The 25,720-nt window shown below is 47.7% G+C and overlaps 1 protein-coding gene across 1 annotated transcript in view; it reads left to right on the top strand.

The window, feature by feature from the left end:
• Nucleotides 1–3,622: 3,622 nt before the first annotated feature.
• Nucleotides 3,623–25,720, top strand: part of LOC127212305 (chondroitin sulfate proteoglycan 4-like) — a 55,846-nt gene continuing 33,748 nt past the window's right edge. Inside the window, exons 1-5 of the mRNA XM_051172382.1 lie at nucleotides 3,623–3,727; nucleotides 13,957–14,120; nucleotides 14,794–18,363; nucleotides 20,059–20,529; nucleotides 24,976–25,152. Of these exons, the coding sequence (XP_051028339.1) occupies nucleotides 3,649–3,727; nucleotides 13,957–14,120; nucleotides 14,794–18,363; nucleotides 20,059–20,529; nucleotides 24,976–25,152 (4,461 nt within the window). The 5' untranslated portion in view covers nucleotides 3,623–3,648. The remainder of the gene's footprint in view (nucleotides 3,728–13,956; nucleotides 14,121–14,793; nucleotides 18,364–20,058; nucleotides 20,530–24,975; nucleotides 25,153–25,720) is intronic.

Below are 25,720 nucleotides of genomic sequence, written 5' to 3'. Positions count from 1 at the left end.
GCCTACACCAATGGCAATGACTAGTATCTCGGCTGCCATTTGTAGTAGGCTTTTGCGGATACCATACTGTGTTCTTAGAGATGATAATCGAATAGAAACCCTTCTGGAAGGCATGGTTAAGGCCTCTTTGGGAGGCTGTTTGTGCGTTTAGGCTGACTCAGATATCAGCCTGCAGAGAGAAATTTGATATGCCCACAGATCCTGAGCTGAACTGACCTCTTGGCTGTTCCAGACCTGATTACAAATTTTATCTCCAGAGCTTTGGTCTAGCCTGGGCTAATATCAACTTACATTCTGAGTGCAACGTTTAGGAAGTGTTTTACTTAGGTTTTCATTGCTCTGACCAGACGCTATACCCACGACAACTCTTTTAAAATATAATGTTTAATTGGGGGGGGGGGCTGGCTTACAGCGCAGAGGTTTAGTGCATTATTATCATGGCGGGAAACATAGTAGACATTGTGCCGGAGGAGGGGGTGCTAATTCTACACAGAGATCAGATCCTCAGGCAGCAGGGAGGAAGAAGAGTGAACCACTGAACCTCTGAAACCTCAAAGCCCACCCCACCCGCCCCCAGTGACACACTTCCTCTAGCAAAGCCACACCTCCTAATAGTGCCACTCCCTAAGAGCCTAGGGAGGCCATTTTCTTTTTTTTAATATATCTTAATTTATTCATATTATATCTCAATGGTTTATCCCATCCCTTGTATCCTCCCATTCCTCCCTCCCTCCCATTTTCCCCTTACTCCCCTCCCCTATGACTGTGACTGAGGGGGACTTCCTCCCCCTGTATATGCTCCTTGGAATATACCCAGGAGATACTCCAGCACACAACAAGAACATTTGCTCAACCATGTTCATAGCAGCCTTATTCATAATAGCCAGAACATGGAAACAGCCTAAGTGTCCATCAGTGGAAGAGTGGATAAAGAAACTGTGGTACATTTACACTATGGGATACTATGCAGCTATTAAAAACAAGGAATTGCCGAAATTTGTGGACAAATGGATTGAACTTGAAATGATCATGAGTGAGTTAATCCAGAAGCAGAAAGAGTCAAATGGTATATACTCACTTATATCTGTCTGCACCGTAGCCCAAGGGACATGTCCCATGAAAGTCTTCACTTACCAGGAAACTGGGACAGAGGGGAGGACATCCTATTGGGACTCTAGATGAGAGAAGCAGGGGAGAATGACAAAGTAGAAGGATCCAGAGGGTCCTAGAAACCTTCAAGAAGAACATTATGATAGGCAGATTTGGGCCCAGCGGTCCTGCTCAAACTATGGCACCAACCAAGGGCAATAAATATGTGCAGTAAACATTGAACCCCTACCCAGATCTAGCCAATGGACAGGACATTCTTCACAGTTGAATGGAGAGTGGGGTCTGACTTTCACACGAACTCTGGTGCTCCATATTTGACCATGTTCCCTGGATGGGGAGACCTGGTGGCACTCAGAGGAAGGATAGCAGGCTACCAAGTGGAGGCCATGTTCATTCAAACCTCCACAGAAAGCTGAAGCTGGGAAGACCAGATATGTAACGTGATCTTCAGAAGGAAGAAACAAAGGTCTGGGTTTGTCTTTTGTTCATGCTCTGCTACAGAGGGTAGGAAAACAAGCAGTAAAAGCAGCAGGGCTGCCCAGGAACTAGAAGTTGCAATTCTTTTTGGCTGGATCCCCGTTTGGCTGCTCATTCTGTTAATGGCCATGTCTTGCTTGATCTGTAAATGTGTACTGATGGGGAGAGAGGACACAGAAGAACTGGATGTGGGCGAGCCTCTACAGAGAGGCTGTGGGCAGAATTCCACGCGCCCAGGAATGGAGTTAGCTGTCTACTGCTTGCCTCAGGGCTTGCAAATACATGCTTTGCTGACGTGGTTTATGTATGAAGTATTTCTCACTCCAGCCCCCAAAACGCCCGTTGTGTGGAAGGCTGGGTCCCTGGTTGGTTGGCTGTGTTGATTGACACTGGATCATGAACGGTTAATCCGCTGACCAGTTCATAGCTGAATGGGCTCTTAGAGAGTGTGGACCTAATTGAGGGAAGTGGGTCAGTGGGCGTGTCTTTGAAGGTGTATTTTATCCTAAGACTTTACCTCGCGCTGTCTGCTCCCTGGCGGCCAGTAAGGGAGCAGCTCTCTCCACCTTGCCCTTCCACTGCCGTGTGTCTGCTTCACTTCACGTCTGGAACCAACTGACCACGGATGGAAACTTCTGGAGCCATGAGCAAAATCAGCCTTCCTTTCTTTAAGCAGGTGTTTGTTTTTATTTGGTTTTTTTTGTTGTTGTTGTTGTTTTGTTTGTCAGATGTTTTGCCACCTCGGGACAGAAATGCCACTAGTAATACACCCACAGAACCCAAACCAAAGTTACTGTGTCTGGGCTTGAGTTGACAGGTTGCTTTTGGTTGTAAGTATGGAACTTAATTCCAGGTAGATTCGGTTAAAAGTGGACTTGGATGGTTTATGCAAAAACATCTCGGACAGAATTAAAGTACAACTGGTTTCTGGGATGAATGGAGATGCTAGGTAGGTCCCAATCTCAGATGGGGCCACGGCCCCTTTCTACGTCTGGTCTTCATTTTGTGCACTAGCTTACTGGAAAAGTCAGAGATGGGAGCTATCCATAGTTTCTCCCACGCCCTCCTTAGATGCGTTCTGTGGAAATCTTCAGATTAGAAACTGACTGGCCCGCCTCCGGTCATGAGTAGCGCCCCTCCTCCCCCTCCCTCCGCAGCCTGTCACATGACAGAGGGGGGTTCTTAGAAGTGGATGCCAACTCCTGTTTCCCACACATGGTGGGGTAGGCAGTAGAGTGCCCAGTGAAGGGGGAGGTTCCCAGGGTCGTGGAAGGCTGCTGGGTAGACAAAACATGTTTTCTTAGAAGTGGAACAGTGGCCTCACAGATTTTCGGCTGCAGAAAAGGTCAAAATGTGATTCTATGCTTAAAAAGCACTTTATTGCGGAACTAAAAAGGGAACAGATGGGAAATGAAGTCATCGTTGGTTTTACTACGGACAAAGCAGGGACTAACATTGACCGTTCTGGTAGCCGGAGAGCTGGCATTTTGACAAGCTCCAGCATTGCAAAATGTAGCACAGAGAAAGAAGGAGGTTCCGGAATCCTGGAACCGAAAGCCCTGGAATCCTCCAGCCAAACCATCTCCTTGGACTCTACTTGTATGGGGGCTTCTCCTCTCTGTGAATTATTATAACGGCTCCCGAGGAAAGAAATGAGAGCGGCATATCAAATCTTAGGTCTTAATTACTCTGACTGGTAGCTGTTCCAAAAATTCAAAGGTTTAACTTAGGGACTGGGACGATCTCCCCCCGCCCCCCAAGCCTGCTGCCCAGAGCTCTCTCTTTCTCCACTCAAACACACTGAGCTTCAGATCTGCAAGCGGGGAGAGGGCCACCAATCCCCTGTCCCGTCTGTCGCCTGCGTGGCGTTGGAGCCCCCAATCTAGCCCTTTCTGAGTTCACCCTGGCGGCGGACCCGCCCTGATCCCGTGCAACAGCTGCAGGTTGCTAAAGTGCCCCTCCCCATCGGGCCGCGCGGCCGGGGGCGCCGCCCCTCGCCAAGCTGTGGGACGCTCGGCGGGCGGGCACTGGCCCGCGCAGGTAGAGCTCAGCACCGCCGGGATGGGGCGGCCCGGGGCCCGCAGCCTCGTGCTGCTCACCGCCTGCCTGGGGCTGTGCGGGCCGCGCGGGGCGCTTGGAGGTATGCGTCCCCCAACTTCCCTTTCGAGCCCAGGGCGAGCCAGGCCAAGGGGCGCTGCGTGGAGAGGGTGGGCAGCGCGGGCCGGGGAAATGGCGGGGCGCGTGGGGAACGCGGGGTACGCGGCGTACGCGGCTCTCAGGACCCCAGGCGCGCGCAGGCCCCGCGTGCGTTCCCGAGCTGGGAGAAGAGGAGGACGCGGTGAGGCCCTGCGCACAGGCTTCCCTGCAGCAGACCACTTGTAACTCTCAGCCGGGGCCTGCGCCCCACCTTCTCGCCCGCGAACTCCGGGGCATTTTAAGGTCGGCCATCTGACCAGTGGAATGGCGGACTGTTGAGGGCGGCCCTGCTAGTTCTTTTCAAGTTCGACCCTGTAGCTGTCTGGTCGCATGCCACCTGCAGTGAGTTGAGGTGTCTTCAGTTCATCTGGGGTTGTCTTTGAGCCTTGGCTTCTCGTTGTCGCTTAAGCCCAGACGTAGAGGGACCTTAACTTTTCTGAGCCCAAATGCAAAAAGTGTTTTAGTTTTTTCATGGCGTTTTTTTTGTTTGTTTGTTTGTTTTGTTTGTTTGTTTTGCCTACCTTCCTGATTACTAAGCACGTGGTTCTTTAGTCTTTTACACGACCGAGCCCCAGTTCCTGGGCCTTCCCACCCTCAATTTAAAAGACTTCCAGACTTTTTTTTTTAACATAAAAGAAATTCTAAATCACAGGCATTGTATGTCTGTAGTATTTGATTGAGATTCTGGAGATTTCAGTTCATTATCAGTTTGGCCAAACAGCACTGTAGAGTAATGCTCCAAGAGCCATCTAGGTCCTTGAAGAGTCACTCTTCCTCTAGTTCAGGTGGTGAGGAGGCAGCTTAGAAAAGCTCTTCTTCTTCTTCTTCTTCTTCTTCTTCTTCTTCTTCTTCTTCTTCTTCTTCTCCTCCTCCTCCTCTTCCTCCTTCTTTCTTCCTTCCTCTTCTTTACTTCCTACAATCCTCATCTGTAGGCTGTGCTGCCTCTTTATGCCTGGTTCCAAGGGTGAGTGTGGCAAAGGGCTGGAGAGCCATGGCTGCTGTGACTGAAGGGACAGGTGTGAGTCGAAGAGGAGAGTGACCCCAAAGAGCAGTGAGCAGCCTCTGACAGAACCCAGGTTGGGCTTAGAGAGCCGGTGAGAATGTGGGGGCCATGAGAAGCTCGGGGCTTAGGACCCAGCGAGGCAAGGGCTTCAAACTCTGCTCGGTTCCTTCTCTGGGTTTTGCTTTTGCCTCTTTAAATTTGCCAGGGTAACAAGACGGCAGAGAGACTTAGCTAAAGCAACTGGTTAGCCGACTGAGAATGAGAAGTAAACATCCATTTCCTTCCTTTCCCATTCATTAGGTCCCGCTCCTTTTCCACTTAATTAACCCCGGGCAGGAGACAGTAGGGCGTGTATTCATTTTAGCTTCCGAGTGTGGCTTCTTTGTTCAACAAAGAATTCCAAAGCACGCATTTTAACACGCACCTTCTTCATCCATGGCCCTGACAGCATGACACATAGTGTAGGCCAAAATCTACTTCGTGATGCTTGGAAGAATATTTTATTATTATTATTTTATTTTTATGTGTATGAGGAGAAGAGGAAGCCCTGGGTTTCACCATGTCAAGGACCCCCCAGCGCCTCAGATCCATACAGGAATGGCAAAGGCTTCCCCCATCCCTTTGGTGAGGCTAAGAGGGGAATGGCAAAGCCTTTCTTTGGCTCATGTGTGGATGTTGATGTGTAGATGTGTAGAAAATGTCCACCACAGCCCACCCACCCCCTCCACAATTTGGGCCACAGTAGTCTTCCTGCTGAGACCGTAAAACCCATCTCCTTGTTTCTCTGCCTGTAATAACTCTGCCTCCATGTTCAGCTATGTGCAATAACTGCGTCTCTTTACTGACTGAGAGTCTGCGAGCCACGGTTCCTCTAGTAGAGAGCCCAGACAGTCTGACCCCAGCTTTCTGTCCGTGTGCTGGTCTGTCTGTCTTTTCTTCTTTCCCTTCCCACCCCAGTCAGGTCCAAGTTCCCACAGTCATGAGTAGATGTGGCTAGGAGTGTTTTTTGCCTGCATGCACATATGTTTACCACATGTGTGCCTGGTGTCAGAAGAGGCCAGAAGAGGGGATTCGATCCACTGGAGCTGGAGTTACAGACAACTGGATGTTGGATGTTGGGAACTGAGCCCAGGTCCTCTGGATGGTCACTTTGTGCTTGTAACTGCTGAGCCATCCCTCCAGCCTTGAGGCGGTTTCCCTGAGTTCCTATGTGTATGATTTGAGTTCAGTCTTCCCTCTTGTGTCCTTGTATAATCCAGGGTGTTTCCTTGAACAATTGAGGAGCTCTGTTCCTAGTCTGTGAGGGGCACATTGTGATGGGTAGGTCAGCTTGGCAAGTCACTGTAGCAGGAGCCGACTTTGCCTGGCAGTAGATATTTTTTTTAGTAGAAGCCCTGTTGGTGCACACAACTCGGGCCTTTCTATCTGTGAATCATAGTACTGTCACTGGCCACTTTCTGAAGACGACCGGACGCACACTGCATTAGATCCATGTTATCAGTGGATTATTTTCAGAATTTCTAATTTTGACTACTTTCTTTTTGCGTTCTAACAAGGCCGACTGGGCACTTGTCCAAAAAGTAATGTGCCAGGTGACCTGTTGTTACACACTGCTGCTGCTTGCATATTTTACCCTTGAGTTGTTTGGAAGAATTTTTATAGCTATAAGGAAACAGCCGGGGGACTGAGTTTGCCTTAAGGAAAGAGAGGTTTCTTTAGCTCGTGACTTTGGTGCTGGCTCTGGTGAGGGAATCATGGCAGCTGGCTTCGTGTCAGAAGCCTGCAGGAGGGCAAGGGGGAGCCAGAGCGTGTCCAGGGCGGAGCTAGTCTTGCCTTTTAGAACACTTCTCTCTAGAGACCTAACAAGGGTTCCCTCAGAAGAACCACCATAATCTCTTCTGGGAGTGATGCCTTAAGTAACCTGATACCTCCCACTAGTCACCACCTTTTAAAGCTACTGTCATCTCTTTGGCATTGTAGAGGCCAGGCTCCCCAATGCAGGAACCGTTGTGGGGGTACAGACCACATCCGAACTAAGGCACTCTTTCTTGATTTCTTTTTAAGGATGTGTTTACTTACAAGTGAGATGATGTTTCTGACAAACCTAGTTAACCAGGCGAGCATGCATGAGATATAAGGGAATGCCAAGAGAGGGGAGGGTGCTCACACTCCATTTGCTTTGGGAAGACTTGTGTGCACCGAGAGGTGAGCAGCCATTTCCCATGCCAGTGGAGACAGAACTTCAATCAGATTGAAACAAACTAAGTTCTTTTCTTTCTTTCTTTCTTTCTTTCTTTCTTCTTCTTCTTTTTTTGGGGGGGGGTCATTGTTTTGGTTTTAGACAGTAACTACTTTGGAACTCCTAATATACTCTTTTGGCTCTGCAGTAAGTATCCTGGAATTCCTTTTTACCACCAGTGCCTTAAAATTGGCGCACAAATTCAGATTCTTATAGCGGCTGGTGTGACAGCAGGTGGCTCAGAGTGTGGGTTTCTCGTAGTTGGAACATCTACAGCCCGGCCATGGGTGTGGCAAAAGATAGATTAAGAGACATAAAATTCTGGACATTAGAAGTCAGGGGCAACTGGAGAGGAGGGAGAGCCATCAACTTCAGATCTTAGGGGAAGGCACCGTCACGCTAGGGAGGAAGCCTGCCTCCAGAATGGACATGCACGTCTAAGGGAGAAACCTAACAGACTCTGTCTGGTCATCAGATACCACATGCAGAGCGTGAATGGCTGGGCATAGGCTGTGGCACAGCAGAGGGAGCTGGTGGCTCAACAGGACAGGCTGAGCACTGGCCTACTTTATGCACGTATTCAGCAGGGACCGTCTGCTCTGGAGACGGCAGGAACAGCAGCCCCGAGGCACAGGAACCCTTCACTGAGAGGAGGTAAGGGTGGAATAACTGCTGGTCATGCCTTGGTAACCTGAGGACCTAGCCCAGAGCCATTGCACGGAGGCCAGTATTTGGGGGAAGTGGAAAGTTAAGAGCCTAATGGGTTACAGTCTGCAAAGGGCCAAAGGGCTGGAGATCGAGGGACCTAGATCCACCTGGAAACTGAAAGTTTTTTTCCCCATGTATCTGGACCTGCTGCCCTCTGTGCTCTGTCTTCTTCCATCAGCATCAGCAGCACACTTAGCACAGGGGCTTGGTGCCAGAGTTGTCTTTCACAGCCCAAAGACCATCTGGTCAACTTCCCACCTCCCACGGCCATAGAGCAGGTTTTGGCTCATGGATTTCCTACTCTGAGTTGGATTTAATGGAGTAGGGTTTTGTGTTCATCTGCTAGGGTGGATGCATTGGGTGTTTAGGATGTTTGGGCTAAGTTATTTCCCATTTGTAAGGTTTTGTTTCTTCAGAGGAGCCGGTTAAAGTTAGCCATCTCTTGACTCTCTGTTCCACTTGAACTTGATGTGCGTACAATTCTCACACCATTTCAAAACACTAGAGATTGTTAGGAAGGATCTACAGCACACACTCTCCCTTTCCAACTGATTTCCTGAGCTTAAATCACACAACGTGAGTTCAAGGTGTTTTCCAGTACAAGGCTCTTCCTAGAACGCCATTTTAGGGTTCTGTATAGTGCCAGAGAACTTTTGTTTTGTTTTGTTTCTGGTTTCAATTTTAAAGACAAATTTCTGCACCCACGATGCTCATGGAAATGTGTTTTGAAGAAGAGCAATATGTTAAAAGACAGGATAGAAGCCAGCTATGGTGTCGCACGCCTGTGATCCCAGAACTCAGGGAGGCAGCGGCAGGCGGATCTCTGGGAGTTCAAGGCCAGCCTAGTATACAAAGCAAGTCCAGGACAGCCAAGGCTACACAGAGAAACCCTGTCTCAAAAAAAAAAAAAAAAAAAAAAAAAAACCAAAAAAACAAAACCAAAGAACGAAAACAAAAAAGACCAGACATAACATTGCCTCAGATACTAAAAATATAGAAAAGTCATTTTAATTTTCGGTGACAACAAGTAGATCTGAAATATGTTCCTAAGGACTTCTTTAATTACATTATATCCTAGTTCACAAAACCGCTAGACCCATTTCTCTAAAATACAGAACCCACCTGGCTCTCTACAACGTAAGCTACGCATCGCTTCCTGTTGTTTACATAGTAGGCTCCGCCTTCTTAACAAGCACTGTTGCTTCCCAAGCTTGTGTGTGCGTCAACAACTCAACGCACAAAGTCTTTTCACCCAGGTCTCCATCTCAGTAAGTTTTATCCAAACCCCAAATCTTGACATGGACCGCCTTCCAGCCTCTTCTTTCTCCCTCCCCCAATGACACTGCTGTCTAACTGCTCTTGAGCTCGCTCGCTGCTCACTCTGTTTCTTGGCACCCCTTGGCACCCGTGTTTCAGTACTGCTGCCTTCTGAGTTACAGCCTCCTTGTGTCATTTCCCTAACTTTTTCTAACCCTCTTTTGGTAGAGTCCTGATGCCCAAGGCACTCTTAATAAATGAGCCTAACACGTGCCGGAATCTGTTCTATGCCTTGAGAACTAGGCAGTGAGTGGCCTGACTAACAAAGCTTTTGATCTCCAAATTTTACATTCCATTTGGGGTGGCATGTCACTGGGGCCAGATAACAACCAATGGCACAGATTTTTAAAAAGCAGGGCTGTATAAAGGCCATTAAAGGAGCGGCCGTCACTCGTGTTGTAAAGGCACGTTAGCTGCCCCTTCATGTGGAGAAGGCAGCCCCCCCCCCATCTCTTGTTCATTGGCTCCTTCACCCTTCAGGTTGCTGCAGCTTCAGGTGTATCTGTCCCGTCCCCTTCAGGTAGGGCAGTTAGCCAAGCAAGACTTTCAGTCCCTTGTACTGTCACTTTCTTTGTTTTCTCTCTCCTTTCCTCCCTTGTACTGTCACTTTCTTTGTTTTCTCTCTCCTTTCCTCCGGTTCCATCTCCTAGGTGTGGCCTGAAGCGCTACTCCGTGTCCTTTAGCCAGGCTGAGTGATTCAGCTGTGCCCTAATCAATAGCAATTGTGATCACCTGATTAGCCCTTGTGCTTTGAATGTGAAATGCCTCACTCCACCCCCTTCCCTCCCGTGTGTTTCTTTCTTTCTTTCTTTTCTTTTCTTCTTTTTTGGTTTTTCGAGACAGGGTTTCTCTGTGTAGCCTTGGCCATCCTGGACTCACTTTGTAGACCAGGCTGGCCTCGAACTCACAGCGATCCGCCTGCCTCTGCCTCCCGAGTGCTGGGATTAAAGGTGTGCGCCACCACGCCCGAGGTGTGTTTCTTGGGACAGGCCTTGAGGCTCTCTAGCCTGGCCTTCCTTTTCACTCTGTACATTCGGAGCATGGATACAGTGTGACCAGCTAGCCACCATGGTGTCCGTCTGTCCGTCCCTGCTTGTGGCCATATTTTCTCTGCCAGGATCGGATGGAGATATATATAAGAATCTCCATCCCTTCTTTCTCCTTTGAGTTGCTTTCCTCTGGGTATTTTTTTTTTTTTTCCTAGCGAAAGAAAAGTAACTAAGACAACAGCAGCCTCTTGTGTTTACTTTGGAATCTTTGTTCCTTTGGGCTCCTTTGTGGACCTGAGAAAGGCATGCTTTGCTTTGATTGCTCCCTCATACTCTACCTCCCGCAAACCAGCTCCTATTCCACTGTCTCCACCACTGAAGGGCACGCTTCTCTCTCCTCTCTCTCTCTCTCTCTCTCTCTCTCTCTCTCTCTCTCTCTCTCTCTCTCTGTGTGTTTTGTTTTGTCAAGGCAGTGCTTCTCTGTGTAGCCTTGGCTGTCCTGGACTTGCTTTGTAGACCTGGCTGGCCTCGAACTCACAGAGATCTGCCTGCCTCTGCCTCCCAAGTGCTGGGATTACAGGCGTGCGCCACCACCGCCCAGCTGGGCACACTTCTCTTTTGGGCACATTTTTAAGTTAGATCAGCAGCAAGCTGTTAGATTAAGCCTTTACCTTCTGCTCCTGACAATACTTGGCACAAGCTAAGCACACAATAAACAGTAAGCCAAAGCCAAACCCAAGACAAAACAAACACAAAACCAAAACGAAACCAAAAGCTAGAAAGTTTGGATGGAAGTTCATAAGAAAGAATTCTAATCAAATCTAAGGTAACTATAACTAAATCGTCTCAAGGAGAATTTGCAGGTCAGCGTAATCCTTGCTTTCCAGGAGCCCCGTGTTTTAGCTACCTTCGTACCAAACTCCTCTTGGCACAAAGCGTTTGAGCCCTTGTTTCAGCACGCAGGACTAGGACAGCATCTTCACTTCCTGTTCGACCTTCTTAGAGCCTGACATTGCATCCTTGCCTTCCCCCGAGGTCATCTCTTTCCCTTCCAGGAACTCTTTTCACTTGCTTTCCTGTTTGTTCTTACTGTTATCCTGAGGCCTCTGTTAGAGGCTGAAAAGATGGGGTCAAGTCCGAGGTCATCCAGAACATCAAGTATCTTCTCACTGTCAAATCAGATAGCCCACTTTCTTGTTTTTCTCTGGAGGCGATGGAATTTTCTGGCCGCCAGCTGGGACTGGAATTGATTAGTGCCAGAGAGGTGAAACGTGGGAAAATGTGTAAGGATATTGTTTGTATTACTTTGTCATCGCAGCAGGAGATCTTATGATTTAGAAAACATTTCCTGGCTTTGAATACTTAACAATACGACCTCCACGCCTGTCAGAGTTGGGATGTGCGGGGCGGTCAGCAGGAGCAAACTCAGCTGGGTGGGAGGTTCATGATTGCTTGCTTCGCCTTAATGACATTAGCTCTATATTCTAGCAACGAGTTTACTCATTAATATATTTATTGACATTGATTGACTTCTTGCATGTATTTTTGTTCAATACTCATCAGCCATGTGTGCTATAGGCACATACAGTGTGTACTGACCGTCTCCAGTCTCCCATTACCCTCCTACCTCTCTGCTTCTAGTCATCCCTTTCCTATATTGACAATGACAAAAGAAAGAAGACTTCCACATATGAGAGAGAATCCGCTTATCTCACTAACCCAATGGTCCCTGGTTCTGCCCGTTTTGCTGCAATCATTTTTATGGCTGAATAGTAATGCATTGTGTATCTAAATATTATCTCTGTCAATCATCCATCAGTTATCCGCAATTTATCAAACTTCACTTATCCATTTGCCTGCTGATGGTTTTTATCTTAGCTATGTGACTAGTTCTGCAGAAAACGCGGGCGTGCGTGTAGCTCCTTCCTTGCTTTCCCGCACACCCCTTTGGATATTTGCTCTGAGATGAGAAGGCTGGGTCTTATGGTAGACCTGGTTTACTGTTTTCATATTGACCGCCCCAATCTACATCTCTGTCAGCAGCGTACGAAAGTTGCTTGGCTTCTGCCTGTACTTAGCACCACAGCTTGTTTACCGTTTTGGTGACAGTCGTTCTAATTAGGGTAAGATGATAATATCCTAGTTTTTAGTTGGAACTTTCCAGGTCGCCAGTCACATCAAACATTTTCATGCATCTGTTGGCCGTTTCTCGTTTCTTCTTTTGAGGAGTGTCTGTTCAGATCATTAGTAAGAATTTGTTTCTGCTGCTGTTGAGCCTTTGAGTTCCTTGTGCCACCACATCTGGCTTTGTTTGTGTCTCTTTACTTATTATATATCCATTTTTACAAAATGGTACATTTAATTGGAAAATTGTATACATGTACATTGTGTATTTCTCACATTCTCTCCTCCCCTGTCTTTCTCTCCTTCCTTCTGCCCATTTCCTTTCTACTTTCATGTCATATATCATTATTTGTGTATGTGTGTGTGTGTGTGTGTGTGTGTGTGTGTATATATATATATATATATATATATATATATATATATATATATATCAGAGTTAAAGAGACCCATTGTTGACCTTGGCATGGTGCCATATACCTTTAGTCCCAGCACTTAGGAGGCAAAGGCAGGTAGATCTCAGAGTTCAAGGCCAGGGTGGTCTACAGAGCTAGTTCTAGAACAGGAAGGGCTACACAGGGAAAGCCTGGGTGCGGTGAGAGAGAGACAGAGAAACAGAAAAGACAGAGAGACAGTGAGAGGTCGAGAGACAGGCTATACCCATGTATTTATTGAGGCATCCAAGGTAATTCTATGGATACCCTCTTTCCATGTGTATTATCCATCCCATGTCCTGCCAACCATGACCCCAGGCAGGTTGTGCTGTGAGTTGCCCTTTGCCCTAGCTGCTGGCAGGAGCAAAAGTGTCCATCCTTAGAGGTCCACAGCACTTTGGAAGAAACGCTTCTGCAAACTCTGAGGTGCTAGCTTTAGTAAGAGAATAACCCACGTCTGTGGGCTCAGAGGGCACAGGAGTGTCTAGGAGCCAAGATGCCTGACTTCACCAGTCCAGATACCCAGTTTTCACACAGCAGTCCCCTGCTTTTATCCAACCAGAGCCTTTGCCTCGTCGTCGGCTTGAGCTCGTTTTGAGGTTGGCTACTCTGATGACTGGTTCTTCGGAATGAATCTTAGCTTCCTCTGCCCCACTGCAGGAGATGAGTATGTCATAGTTTATGATCGGCACTGGCCTCTCCCAGCGTATCTTCTCATAACACTCCAGTCTCGTCACTCACAACCCAATGTCACTGTTCTCACGGTTGTATTTGTCCTCTGATTTTTATCGCTTAGTGTTCCACAGCGAGACTAGCACATGGTGTTTCACTACTCTGCCATCTCAGTCCATAATCAGAGGAACATTAGCATCACTGCTAGGGGTTCCTGGGCCCTAACCATCGCGACAGTGACACACTCAACCTTAAGTGTCATTTCAGTTGAGGGTGGGTCGGCATCAAATCCCTCCCAGAGTCACTGTCTCAGGATCAGCTAGGTAAGCCTGAGATGGAACTTAACGTTCAAGAGGTTTATTAGACAGAGCTTGGAGTCAGCCCTTGCAGAAGGCAACGACAGACTTGTGTAGATGAGGAATCTGAGCTGCTTTTCGGCATCAGTGAAAGCCTTGGCTGCTCCTTTGGAGGATTCTAATGAAGTGGGGACCTCTCAGAGCTGTCCTGACTTGGGTCAGAGAAAGCTGAGCCTTTGAACATCCATGCAGGGCCTGTGGGACACCCTAGGAGGCAGCTGTGGCCTTCGGCAAGGTGGCTTTCTTCAGCAGAGTCGGTCTATGAAGAGGAAGAGAACAGAAAACATAGTCGTGGTACAGCAAATTTCCTGACCTGTGCATCTCTTCCCCACAGCGTCTTTTTACGGCGAGAGCTACGTGGCGCTCAGCATCACTGAAGCCTCTTCTGAGCTGTCGCTCCAATTAAGATTTCAGACTAGCAAGCCGCGAGGCCTGCTTTTTCTTGCAGCTGGGAAAAGCGACTATTGCCTGATACAACTTCTGTCAGGAATACTGCAGGTATATGCTTAAAGAATATTTAAAACACATAAGTACTCGGTTCTAGAGAACACAAAAAAAAAAAAAAAAAAGAAAAAATGTTTCTCACTAGAATAAAGCGATATACCATTTATTTAGGGTGGGATTGTCTTCAGTTTTTCCAGCACATCTTAAATATTCTGACTCTGAAGTTTTTTCACTTCAATAACTAGAGGAGGTTTTCATGCCCAAATTTATTCCCTTCCTCCCTCCCTCCCTCCCTCCCTCCTTTCCTCCCTCCCTCCCTCTCCCTCTCTGGCTTCTGTCCTTCCTTTATTTTGCAATAACAAAATAACCTGAGGCTGGTTCATTACTGGGGGTATGAGGGTGATGCTAGGGTCCGCTTGGCTTCTGGCGAAGGCCTCATGGTGGAGGCAAAGAAACAAGGGGCAAGCCTGCTTTCTAACAACCCCCTCTTATGTCTCAGTCCATTTCCCCAAGAGAACTCACTCTCCAGAACGGCATTGCCTTGACCCCTCTTAACAACCTAATCGCTTCTTTGGGGCCCCAGTGCCCCTCAGCACTGGTTGATCGGGGATTTAAGCCTCACCATGAGTTTTAGTGGGGCTAATTCACAGCAACCCCGTATCCCCAATAAAACACTACAAGAACGTTCTTGATGAGGTTCGTTAATCATGGCTCTTGTCTCTTTCAGGTGAAAATGAATGTGGGTGCCGGCGAGGAAATCCTCCTTTCTGAGCAAAGACTTCATGTAGACAATTTGGTTTGGCACTCGGTGGTACTGTACTATGGCAAGGGTAACGTGTCCTTGGTCGTTGACAGGCTTTACCAGACAGCTGGCCAACTGGCTGGTGAGACACATAGCTTCACCTTTCACCATGGAATCTTTGTTGGAGGTCGTGGGGGACTCAGTGTCCCTTACCTGGACAGAAAGACCCCCAACTTCCGAGGATGCATGAAGGGCGTGGTGTTTAACCAGAGGGAGATCCTGGCATCCCTTAGGCCTTACCCTGGTTTTAAGAAGGTTTACGAGGTGTCACTAGGATGTGACGATGCGTTTTTTGCTGGGAAAGATGAGGCCATTAGCTTTTTCAGCTCTAGGTCCTATGTCACCTTCCCAGGATGGAAGGTCCACGCGGAAGGGATACTGAGATTTGCTGTGCAAACAGGAACCCCGCAAGCCTTGCTTCTATTTCAGCTTGGTAGAGGAAGTGATTTTGTTGCCTTGGAAATCCGCGAGGGCCTACTGAAGGCTCACTTAGCGAGGGGCGGAACAAAAACTCAGCTTTCATCATTCATCTCGGTTAGCGACAACAAGTGGCATGCTGTTCAAGTCAGAGTCACAGGGAGGCATCTGGACCTCGTGGTAGATGAACAAGGCATAAGGGCGGCACTGCCTCTGCAGAGCCAAGGGTTCACCTCTGAAGGCCCCCTGTTCGTGGGAGGCCTCGATGACCAGATGTGGAAAACAGTGCGGGAGTTAGCACTCGTGTCTGGGCCTGGGAAATCTACGCGAGGCATCTCTCTGAAAGGATGCCTGAGAGCCTTGGAAGTCAACTCGGAAGACAGAGCCTTGAAGGATGCGCTTGTTTCCAAAGACATCTCTGCTGGGTGCAGCGGTGAGGCTACGCATGGCACAAGCCTTTCTGTGACCGCGGAAGACCTGGTCCAGCCGGAGCCGTCCCCTTCCGCTGCAGTTCCCACCGCCGGTTCCTGTCTGGCAAATCAAAGTGGCAGTTTTTTGGTTTTGAATAAGTTGGAAGTACGAGAAGGTGGGCGAGCCTTGCTGGGACAAAGGCATATACAAGTGAACGTGGACTTTATGGATCTGGGCATCAATGGCTCTCAGATACTGTTTAAAATACAGGAAATGCCAACCCACGGCTTCCTTCAAGTAGATGTTTGGCCTGCACGGGAAATGGCGAGGACTTTCACCATGCTAGATTTGAGACGTAAGAACGTGTGGTATGTCCACGACGGTTCAGAAGAACCTACAGATTCTTTTACATTTTGGGTCTTCTTCAGTAGCAACCAGGCAGTGCCATCCCAGCTGCAGGGTTCCGTCCCATGGGTCTTGAGTATCATTGTCCTTCCCGTGAACGACCCCCCATACCTTAAGCTCCCAGGGGGACCCTTGCTCCTCTTTGAGAACACTAAGCAACGCCTGACCCCCAGTGTGATACAGCCGTTAGACCCTGACACAGATTCTCGGCATCTCAGCTTTTCGGTTTTTAGCAACTTCAACTCAGATGCTGGCTTTTTGGAAAGTGCCAAGGACCCTGGGCGAGCCATCAGTGTTTTCACACACGCGGATTTACAAGACGGCCACATTTTCTACGTGCACCGGGGTCGCCGAAACGCTCGGATTGTTCTGAGAGCAACTGATGGTGAGCTGGTTAGCAATACTGTGGTGTTACGGGTGATGGCTGTTCCCTGGGACTTTGAAGTGGCTGATGGGACTGGTGTGGTGGTGCCACAAGGAGGTTGCGCTCTCATCACTCAGAGCGGTTTATCCGTGAAGGCGAGTGGTGGGCCGCAGGAGGTGGACACTCGCTATGAGATCACTCGTCCACCTCGGTTTGGGCAAATTCAGCATCAGGGATCCAACGGGGAGTGGAAACAAGTTAGTGCCTTTTCTCAGCGTTCTGTTGACCTGAATCGAATCCGATACTGTAGTTCATCCAAAGAACTACAGCGTGAAAACGTGACAGATCACTTCAAGTTTAAAGTTAGCATAGAGGGAAGAGTAAGCAAGGAGTTCCTGTTCCCTGTGACTGTGCAGTGGCTAAAATTGACACTTCTGAAAAATACTCCCCTAGAGATTAGCAACGCGAATAAGAAAGTACTGGGACCTGGTCATCTGCAGGCTGCAACAGGGAGTGGGGACGGAGCCGAGCAGGATATACATTTCAAATTACTGCTTCCACCTAAGAAAGGGAAACTGCTACTCGGCAATAAAGTTCTTAAAACAAGTTCGATTTTCAGTCAAAAAAACATTACAGACTCTAAGGTAAGCTATGAGCCTCAGGGGAGGCCCGGGGAAGACTCACAGGATACGTTTAGCTTTTCAATTGTTGTAAAACACGTAGAATCAAGAGATTATCTCTTCAAGATAAACCTTAAAGCAGATAAGACACAGACGCGTTTCATTTTAACGAACACTGGGTTGTTTGTAAAAGAAGGAGAGCGGACAGTCATTACAAAATCAGAATTATTTGTTCAAACATTGGACAATCATGTCTTCCAGTACAAAGTCACCAAGGGTCCTCACCATGGGGCACTGAAGTTGGCCAGCTCTTCCACTTCTCTGGGAAGTGACACTAGCATCGCTGGATTTACAGATGAAGACCTAGTGCATGGAAGGCTGATATTTGTCCATGATGATTCTGAGACCCGGTGTGATGAATTCTTTGTCTTGGCCTCTGCCATGGCTCTGGGCCAGCAGGGAGGGGTCAGGAGCCTTGACCCCGAGCACACGTCCACAGAGATCAAAGTCAGCGTTTCGGTTGAGTTGAAGAATGATGAGAAGCCGGTGCGTGTGGTGGAGAAGGTCTTTCACGTCGCGCGGGACAGTCAGCGCTTACTCACACTGGCAGACCTCCGTTACCATGACCCTGACGTAGACTTCGATGACGGCCAGTTGCTGTACACTCGGCGCGGCATACCAAATGGAGAGTTGGTGAAAGCAGGTGAGCCAACTCAGAAGCTCTACCAGTTCAGACAAAAGGACCTACAGGAAGGGCGTGTGCTCTTCCGGCACCACGGTGGTCCAGACTCTGCTCGGTTCCTGCTGTTTGTGACCGATGGCGTCCATTACACGTCATCCCTTCTCGAAGTCAGCATCTCAGAGCCCTACCTCCACATAGTCAACAACACAGGGCTGCTTGTGCACAGGGGGATGGACGGCTGCCTCACAGCAGCCAACCTGAGCGTCACCACAAACCAAGATGTCAGAACAGACCATGAGTTTGAATTCCGCATCGTGCAACCCCCAAGACACGGCAAACTCCTGGTCAACCACTCCGTGTTTCACTCATTTTCCCAGCATGACCTGAGGCAGGGACACGTGATTTACAGGCACAATGGTGACGGCAACTTCGATATGTTTAACCTGACAGTGAATGTTAAAGACACCTACTTGGATGTGAGCGTCTGTGTTCAGGTGTCCTTGGAAGGTCACCAACACTACACTCAGATTCTGCACAGCAGGAGCCTTATAGTTGAGGAAGGGGAGACAGTAAAACTGAGTAGAGGAAGGCTCCAGGTAGGTGAAGCCCAAAGCACTGAGCCTTAGACTAGTAAGGGCTTGTTGGTTTGTTTCTGAGCATACCATTTCTGCCTGTCTCCGTCTCTCTGTCTGACTCTGTCTGTCTGGCTGGCTCTCTCTCTCTGTCTCTCTGTCTCTGTCTCTCTCTCTCTGTGTCTCTCTGTCTGTGTCTCTCTCTGTTTCTCTTTGTCTCTGTCTCTCTCTGTCTATCTGTCTCTCTGTCTCTGTGTCTCTGTCTCTCTCTGTCTCTGTGTGTCTGTGTGTGTGTGTGTATTCCATGGCACTGGGAATAGTGTGTATGTGCGCACAAACACTTTTATGCATATTTATGTGTCACTGAGATGAAAAGTTAGGAGGTTTGTGGTCTGATTCTACCAGTTTTCTGACACTTGGAAATAGAATCTGCACAATGTTCAGCCTTATTTGAAAGCTGTATTTACATTCTCAGTCATGTGTGTGCCCATGCTTAGTGTAGTCTGAACTAGGACTGAGGGGGCAAAGTATATGGTACACGAAGAGGTCTTCGTTTTTATTTGTTGCTGACAGCAGTACTAGCAACATTTCAGTTGGTTAATCTACGAAGGGAGGAAGTAGTAACAGACATAGAAAGCGTTTCCCAAGCAGCAGAGGGCACCACTACACAGTCTCTTCTTGGCTTCTCCATGTGGCCTCCTTTCAGTTCTCTGAAGCTGATGGATAAAACTGGTCTAGACCAGCAAAGTAGGTCCAGGGTGAGAGAGCAGAACCACGCATTTCCCTCAAGCTTCTACCTTGGAACACAGTCCTGTGGAGGAGTTTGACCAGGCTCTTGTTTTAGAGGAATCTCCTGTGGGGTGCAGGATGTGCAAGCTGTACTTTTTGACAGACAGGCTGTCCTAACTCTGCCTTGGGGGCTTGAGGCAAGCTTCCAGGCGCAACCAGCGCTGTCGGAGACGAGTCTGAGCTACGATCAGTTCAGTAAATAGAGAGTTTTGGCTAAGGGAACAGAGGGCACCAGCTTTTCACAATTCTTTTTTGAGCTTACAGAGGTAATATGTTTCACCACAAGGGGGCATGTCCTCCCCTGTGACTGTAATTGAATTGCAAATACAGTTCCAAAATGGGACTTTGCTGAATCAATAAAATGAAAAAGTATGGGAAACGCTGAGCTAGTGAAAGTAGAACTAAAGATGGGGAAAAGCCCTTCCCCCTACAGTTGTGAGATTTAGTGAATCAATTACTTTTCTTCCAACATCTTTTATTTATTTATTTTTTTTCCCTTTATGATTCCCCTGCTGTGGCGCGAGGGATCAAGTCCATGGCCCTGCACATGCTAGGCGCTATACAAGCTCCAGTCCTCTCCTTATAAGATATAATTCTTTTACCTACATTATTTGGAATATCTAGGGTTTTTAATGGTATGAGCAAATATTTCATTGCTATTCAAGTGCCATTGACCATTATGTTCCTTAACATTGATTGATTGATTGATTGATTGATTGATTTTGTGACCAGGATAGATGATAGTCTAAATCTTGGCATGGGCCCCCAGATCAGTCCTGGCCTTAAGCTGTATAACAGCCCTGCTTGTAACCTAAGCCACTTGCCAATGTTAAGAGGAGCCATTTGGTTCATCAATGGCTTTGATGATTCTAACAGCTCTTCCTTCACATGCTTTTATTCTTGTGTTTGCCTATTGCTCGTGAACGCAAGGCTGGGCATGAAGAAGACATTCCTTCAGAGGCAGTGTTCATCGTCAGAACCCCACCAAGGCACGGGTACCTCCAAAAATCCACAGCAGAGGACATCAACGTGGACGCAGATGGGAAGTGCCCCCTGACCTTCACCCAGCAGAATCTCGACGAGGGCCGTGTCCTTTACGTACAGACAGCTCCCGGCCAGCAAAAGGACCGCTTCACCCTAGACGTGATGAAGGACGCCTGGGTTGTCGGGAGAGTGGAGATGCTTTTGGACATCATCCCGAAGTGGATACCCCTGGAGGTGCAGAATCTCACAGTTCAAGAAGGCGGCTCGAAAGCCCTTCTGCCGGCCCACCTCCAAATCCCAGGCGAGCATTTTGAGAGTCTTGACTGTGAATTTGTTCTCCTCGAACCACCGAAGCATGGCTATGTTGAGAGTTCCAAGTTTCCCAGAGCAAAGCTAATGAAGTTTTCCAGGAAGCAGGTACTCAATCTTCACTTGCTGCATTTGAGTGTGTGCTGTGCCAGAGGCGGGCTGGGATTGGCGTTTTATCATTTAGACTCAACGGGCTGCGGGTGTGATTGGGACCTTGGAGTCCAGCTTTCTACAAGGCACTGGAAACTTGTCTGCAGAATCCTTGCAGAGAGTATGTTCACGTTGCCTAAGCATCTTCAACGGTGGTGTACTTTCTGCTTCCTGAGAGGGAGGGACCTTTGTAGTTTAAAAACACTTCAACCTTTCTTTTCACTGGCCTGAGTTTAGAAACTCCTATTAGATCCTGGCTCTGTTGAGCATGCAGTGTGCAGCACTGTTCCCAGAGCAGGTTCCCCTGGGCTTGGTCTTTTGTCACATTCTCCTAGTCTGACTTTTGAATGTGTCATCCTGACTGTGGACCTCGACAAGAGCACCCTGTCCCTCTCACTGATACCTGGAACGCTGGGCTATTTCATCTTTGGTGAGGATTTTCCATTCATGTAACCCTTCGCCCAATCACCAGGTGTTTTACAGAGGACATACTATATGCTAAACATGGGTCACAAGTGTCCAGAGTGACTCAGTCCTGGTAATCAGTAGGCTGGATACATCCCACAGAGAGCAGATAAAATAACCAAAGTCAACTCAAGGTTGCGCTCTGCTTTTTTTTTTTGCTTTGGTCTTATTGTTAGACTTTGCTTTCTTATCATGAATAAATGAACGATTTCCACCATTTTTATTTAAACTTTGAAAATTAGCCAGGAGGTCTCCCTTATAAAGCCCTAGCAATAGAGACTCTTTGGGTTGGAAATCACAAACAGCCTCCCACCATCTTTGCCTGGCTTTGCCTCTCTGGCTAAAAACACATGTATGTTGCTTCATTTTGCCTTTAAGATTCCAAGTCGGAACCAAGGACTATGCACGAACTCGACCTAGGCCCCTTACACATACAGAGCCGATGGGTAGCTTGGCCATCATGTGGGTCCCCTAGAAAGGGGAGAGAGGGCTGTCTCTGAACGGACTCTGTTGCCTGCTTTTGGATCACTTCCCGCTGCCAGGGTTGCCTCACCAGGCCATAAGGGAAGAAGATGCGCTCAGTCCTGATGCGTGCAGACTTGATGCTCTGGTGTGGGGTGGTGGTGGACGGATGGGCTCCTCTTATTTGAGGAATAGGGCAAGAGGGATGGGGAAGAAGGAAGGAGGACCTATGATCAGGATGTAAAGTGAATTTTACAAAACCACTCATGTTTACATAATTCTTCTTTACAATAGGGACTTTGTAAATTTTTGGCATTCATACAGTCGATACACACACACACACACACACACACACACACACACACACACACATATATATATATATAAAATGAGACTGAGGGAGAAAAAAAACAAGTTGGGGACTGAAGAGTTGGCTCAACAGTTAAGAGCAGTGATTACTCTTGCAGAGGACCCGGGTTCAGTTCCCAACATCCACATGGTGGCTCACAACCATCTGTAAACCTAGTTCTATGGGATATGAAATGGGTACCAGGCATGCAAGTGGCGCACAGACATACATACAGGCAAAATGCCTAAACATAAAAGTAAATAAGAAACTGAAAACCCAAGTCATGGGATTATTAATGGATTCAAATCTACTTACTAAACACTTGCTCTGTTGAGTTACTATGTGTTACCATGGTAACTGAAACATTCTCTTGGTCTCAAGAAATGCTATGGAGGAACCAGATGTTTCATCTTTAATGGGGATGCTCTCTCCTCATCTCTCATGTCACAGGAGTGTGGTAGGGGTATAGAATTGGCAGAGACTGGTAATTCTTTGCAAAGGGAAATGTTTAATCTAGAATTTGAAAAGGTAGATGAAGAGCATAGAAGTAACAGACTAGAAACCAGAAAAAGGCAGTGCAGGTCAAAGGAGCGACATAGCCAAGGGTGTGGAGGCCTGAGAGACGAGGGGCCATCTCGGTAACTGAGGAGGGGCTGAGGTTGTTTGGTGCTACATTTGAAGGGTTCCTACCTCTGCCTGTAGAAGGTGTAGTCTACATCAACTGTCATAGGCGTAACCAGGTGTCCTCAGGAAGCCATGAGGAAACAGGATGCAGAGGGTAGGAAAGCAGCAAGCAGCTTCTTCCCGAGACCCAGGGAAGATGACTGCTCACCTCACATCGAAAAGGGCTCGCTCAACCATGGCTTCCCTCTCAAAGGCTGGGAAACCCACCAAGGGCAGCCTTCTGCCTTGGTGTAAGTTGAATCAAATACCTTTTACCTCGTGCACTCTGGGTCCTATCTCGGTCAAGCCTGTGACTGACGTGTTCATGAGATGATTGTTGGTTAAAACCTATGTGTGGAGACATATGTTCCCGTGAGGCATCTGTGCTATTGTGCAGCCTGTTCACAGACGTGAGGCAAGGTCACACGAACCTGTTTGTCAGGCGATTCCTCATAGTGTCTCCTTATATGTAACCCCGTGGTCTCTAGGTTTTGAGATATTGTCATTTTTTTTTTTTTTCACTTAAAGAGACGCTAAGCCTATGACGTGTCTGCAGCCTTCAGTGTCTTAGTGGAGAGTTCCTGGCTTCGTTCATTCAATAGTCATATAGGTGGGCTTCTTGGGGGCCTTTTTGGGTTCTTTTTCCTACCTCCCTACACTGCCCCATCTCTTCCAACTCCCGCCCCCCCAACACTAGGTAGGAGAGAAAGGAGGTTAGACTACCTCCTGCTGGTTAGGGATATTGGGTTCCTTGGGGCAAGTTTGGTCTTTGTTGTCAGGATGCCTCCACAGAGCAATCCAGCAAACAGCTACAAACAGCAACCAGCAGCTGCCCCATGTCCCCTTGAGGCTCTAGCATTTATACCCTTTGAAGAGTCCCCAGAATTCCAAACATGATCTGCCCTCGGCTGGCAAATTTGGGTCCCCTGCTAGAGCGTGAGGCAAATCTGAAGCAGCCCCACATCCCGCACCTAGGATTAAAAACAACATGTTCCTATGATATTTCTGTGTTTTAAAAGAAACTAAAAAATTCTCACCACAAATAAGTTCGTGAGTATCTTGTGTCTGGGCTTCTAGAGCTGGGTGAGGGGGACATAGCAGTGAACCAAACACACCATTACCCCTGTCCTTGTGGAATTTTCTCTCCAGGTTGGGGGAAAAGAGGGAGGCAGAGAGACAAGAAATGTGTGAAATTCATAGCATATGAAATAAAGTTAGTACTAGAGGAAAAAAATGAGTAAAGCTGAAACAGGAGCTAGAAAGTGCTGGGGCCTCTGTCAGATCAGCAGATATTTTTCTGGCTTTCAAAAGCTAAGAATGGACATACCCTTTCCTCAGCTTTCAGCCAAATATCATTAAATAGTAAGAGATTTTGGGATACATCCTCATTGGGGGGGTGTAATTTGGGGGACGTGACGTATTTCTCCAGGTGGAGTGTCCTGGAAGTGCGCACTGTCTGTGTCTCTAAAGAGCTTTCCCCTCTGAGTCCTCTCATCTTGTCATCAGGCCCTCTCTGTTCACAAGTAGCCAACAGCATTATTCTAGGAATCTGAGGTGAGGCCTGTTATTTGGAATCTTCTACCCACTGAACTCCAAAGAAATTCTCATCGTGCCTGTGCGAGAGGCCATGGTTTTCTTGTGAGGTCCTAACTGGACCTTTCAACCCTTGTCAGGAACACCCCTGTAAGATCAGAAGACTCTGCTCAGAGGAAGTGCACCACAGGGATGGGCAACGTTCAGCTGCTAAAATTTTATGCTAAATTTTGTCAAAGCAAGCACAGCCTCAGAGACTTGTTCAGAGCTCCAGCAAGCCCTTTGGAGCACTGGGAGTTCTTGCTGTTGTGTTTGGGTCATATTCACTGTAGGTAATTTCTATTCGGCTTAAACCCTCTCCTGATGTCTGGTGCTGAGCGGTCATCTTCAGTGTTTCCAGTAGAGGAAAGGAATTTGCTGAGAATTTTGGTTACTACAAATCAAAGAGGAATAACTAAATTACCCAGTGGTCATTTCAAAATCAAAATAAAAATGGGAATAAAAGTAAATTTTTACATTTGCTTTATCACTATGAAAGAGATCTTCTGTGGTAAAATAATTGGGCTGTGTATATTCTGTGATAATCTATCCACAAGAGATATATATTAGGTGAAGAGACTTATGATTTTGTTGTGAAGGTGAGGGCTTAAGATTAGGAGGTAGTAGGTTGTCTTAGTGACATTTCTGTTGCTATGATAAAAAAAATACCCTGACAAAAAGTGGTTTAGAGAGAAAGGGGTTTATTTCAGTGTACAGCTCCAGGTTATGGCCCATCATAGCAGGGGAGTCACAATAAACGTTGCATCGCATACATAATCAAGAGCAGAGATAAATAAATGCATGCTGCTTGCTTGTTTGCCTATGTTCAACTCTATTTTGACTCTTAAATAGTTCAGGACCTCCTGGTGCTTTTGTCTGGTTTTTGGTTTCAGGTGGAGCAGGAGCTGATTCACTACGTTCATAGTGGCAGCGAGGAGCTGCTGGACAGTCTCACCGTCTTGGCAAACAGCTCCGAGCTTGGGAAACAGAGTCGGCCTCGGACCCTTTTTGTGTTTGTTGAGTCTGTCAATGATGAGGCCCCAGTGATCACAGCCAATAGCATCCTCCAGGTGAGTGCTGCATGCTTTTGATTTTACTACAAGAACTTTGGGGCAACCAGATCAGTTCTGATTTATATTGATACTATTGTAAAATAGCAAAGCATTCCAGGACCAATGGACCCACTGTGCCGGCAACTGTGGAGCCCGCCAGGGGCTAGTCTAGGTAGCCAGGCTTGCGTTTGTTCAAAGCCAGCTGCAGTTTTAACATGTGGTACCATTGGAGGTGGTGTGATCTGGGAGCAGGCTTCCTAGTGCCTCTGTTGTCTTACAGCTTGGTGAGTTCCTCAGCTGCTGCATTTTATGAGGAAATACTTAGGCCTTTGGAACTTTAAGTTTGAATTTTCTTTGCAGCCTTTACCCTGTTCCCTGGGAACACTATGTACTGGCCGGTGAAGCTTCTAGAACTCCTGTCTTCAGTTACGTCTGTCCCTCTCCCCCACAACCCGGGCTCTTCTGGAGCAGTTCCCACAGAAGTTGCTTTGTAGAGAGTCCTCCAAGAACAGACCTGTTGCCTACTGAAAGAAATGGTCCCCTACCCAGATCTAGCCAATGGACCAGACATTCTCCACAGTTGAGT

Source organism: Acomys russatus, chromosome 30, assembly GCF_903995435.1.
Source record: "Acomys russatus chromosome 30, mAcoRus1.1, whole genome shotgun sequence".
Classification (NCBI taxonomy): domain Eukaryota; kingdom Metazoa; phylum Chordata; class Mammalia; order Rodentia; family Muridae; genus Acomys; species Acomys russatus.
The sequence above is the reverse complement of the archived record's forward strand: the minus strand, read 5'-3'. Positions and strand labels throughout refer to the sequence as shown.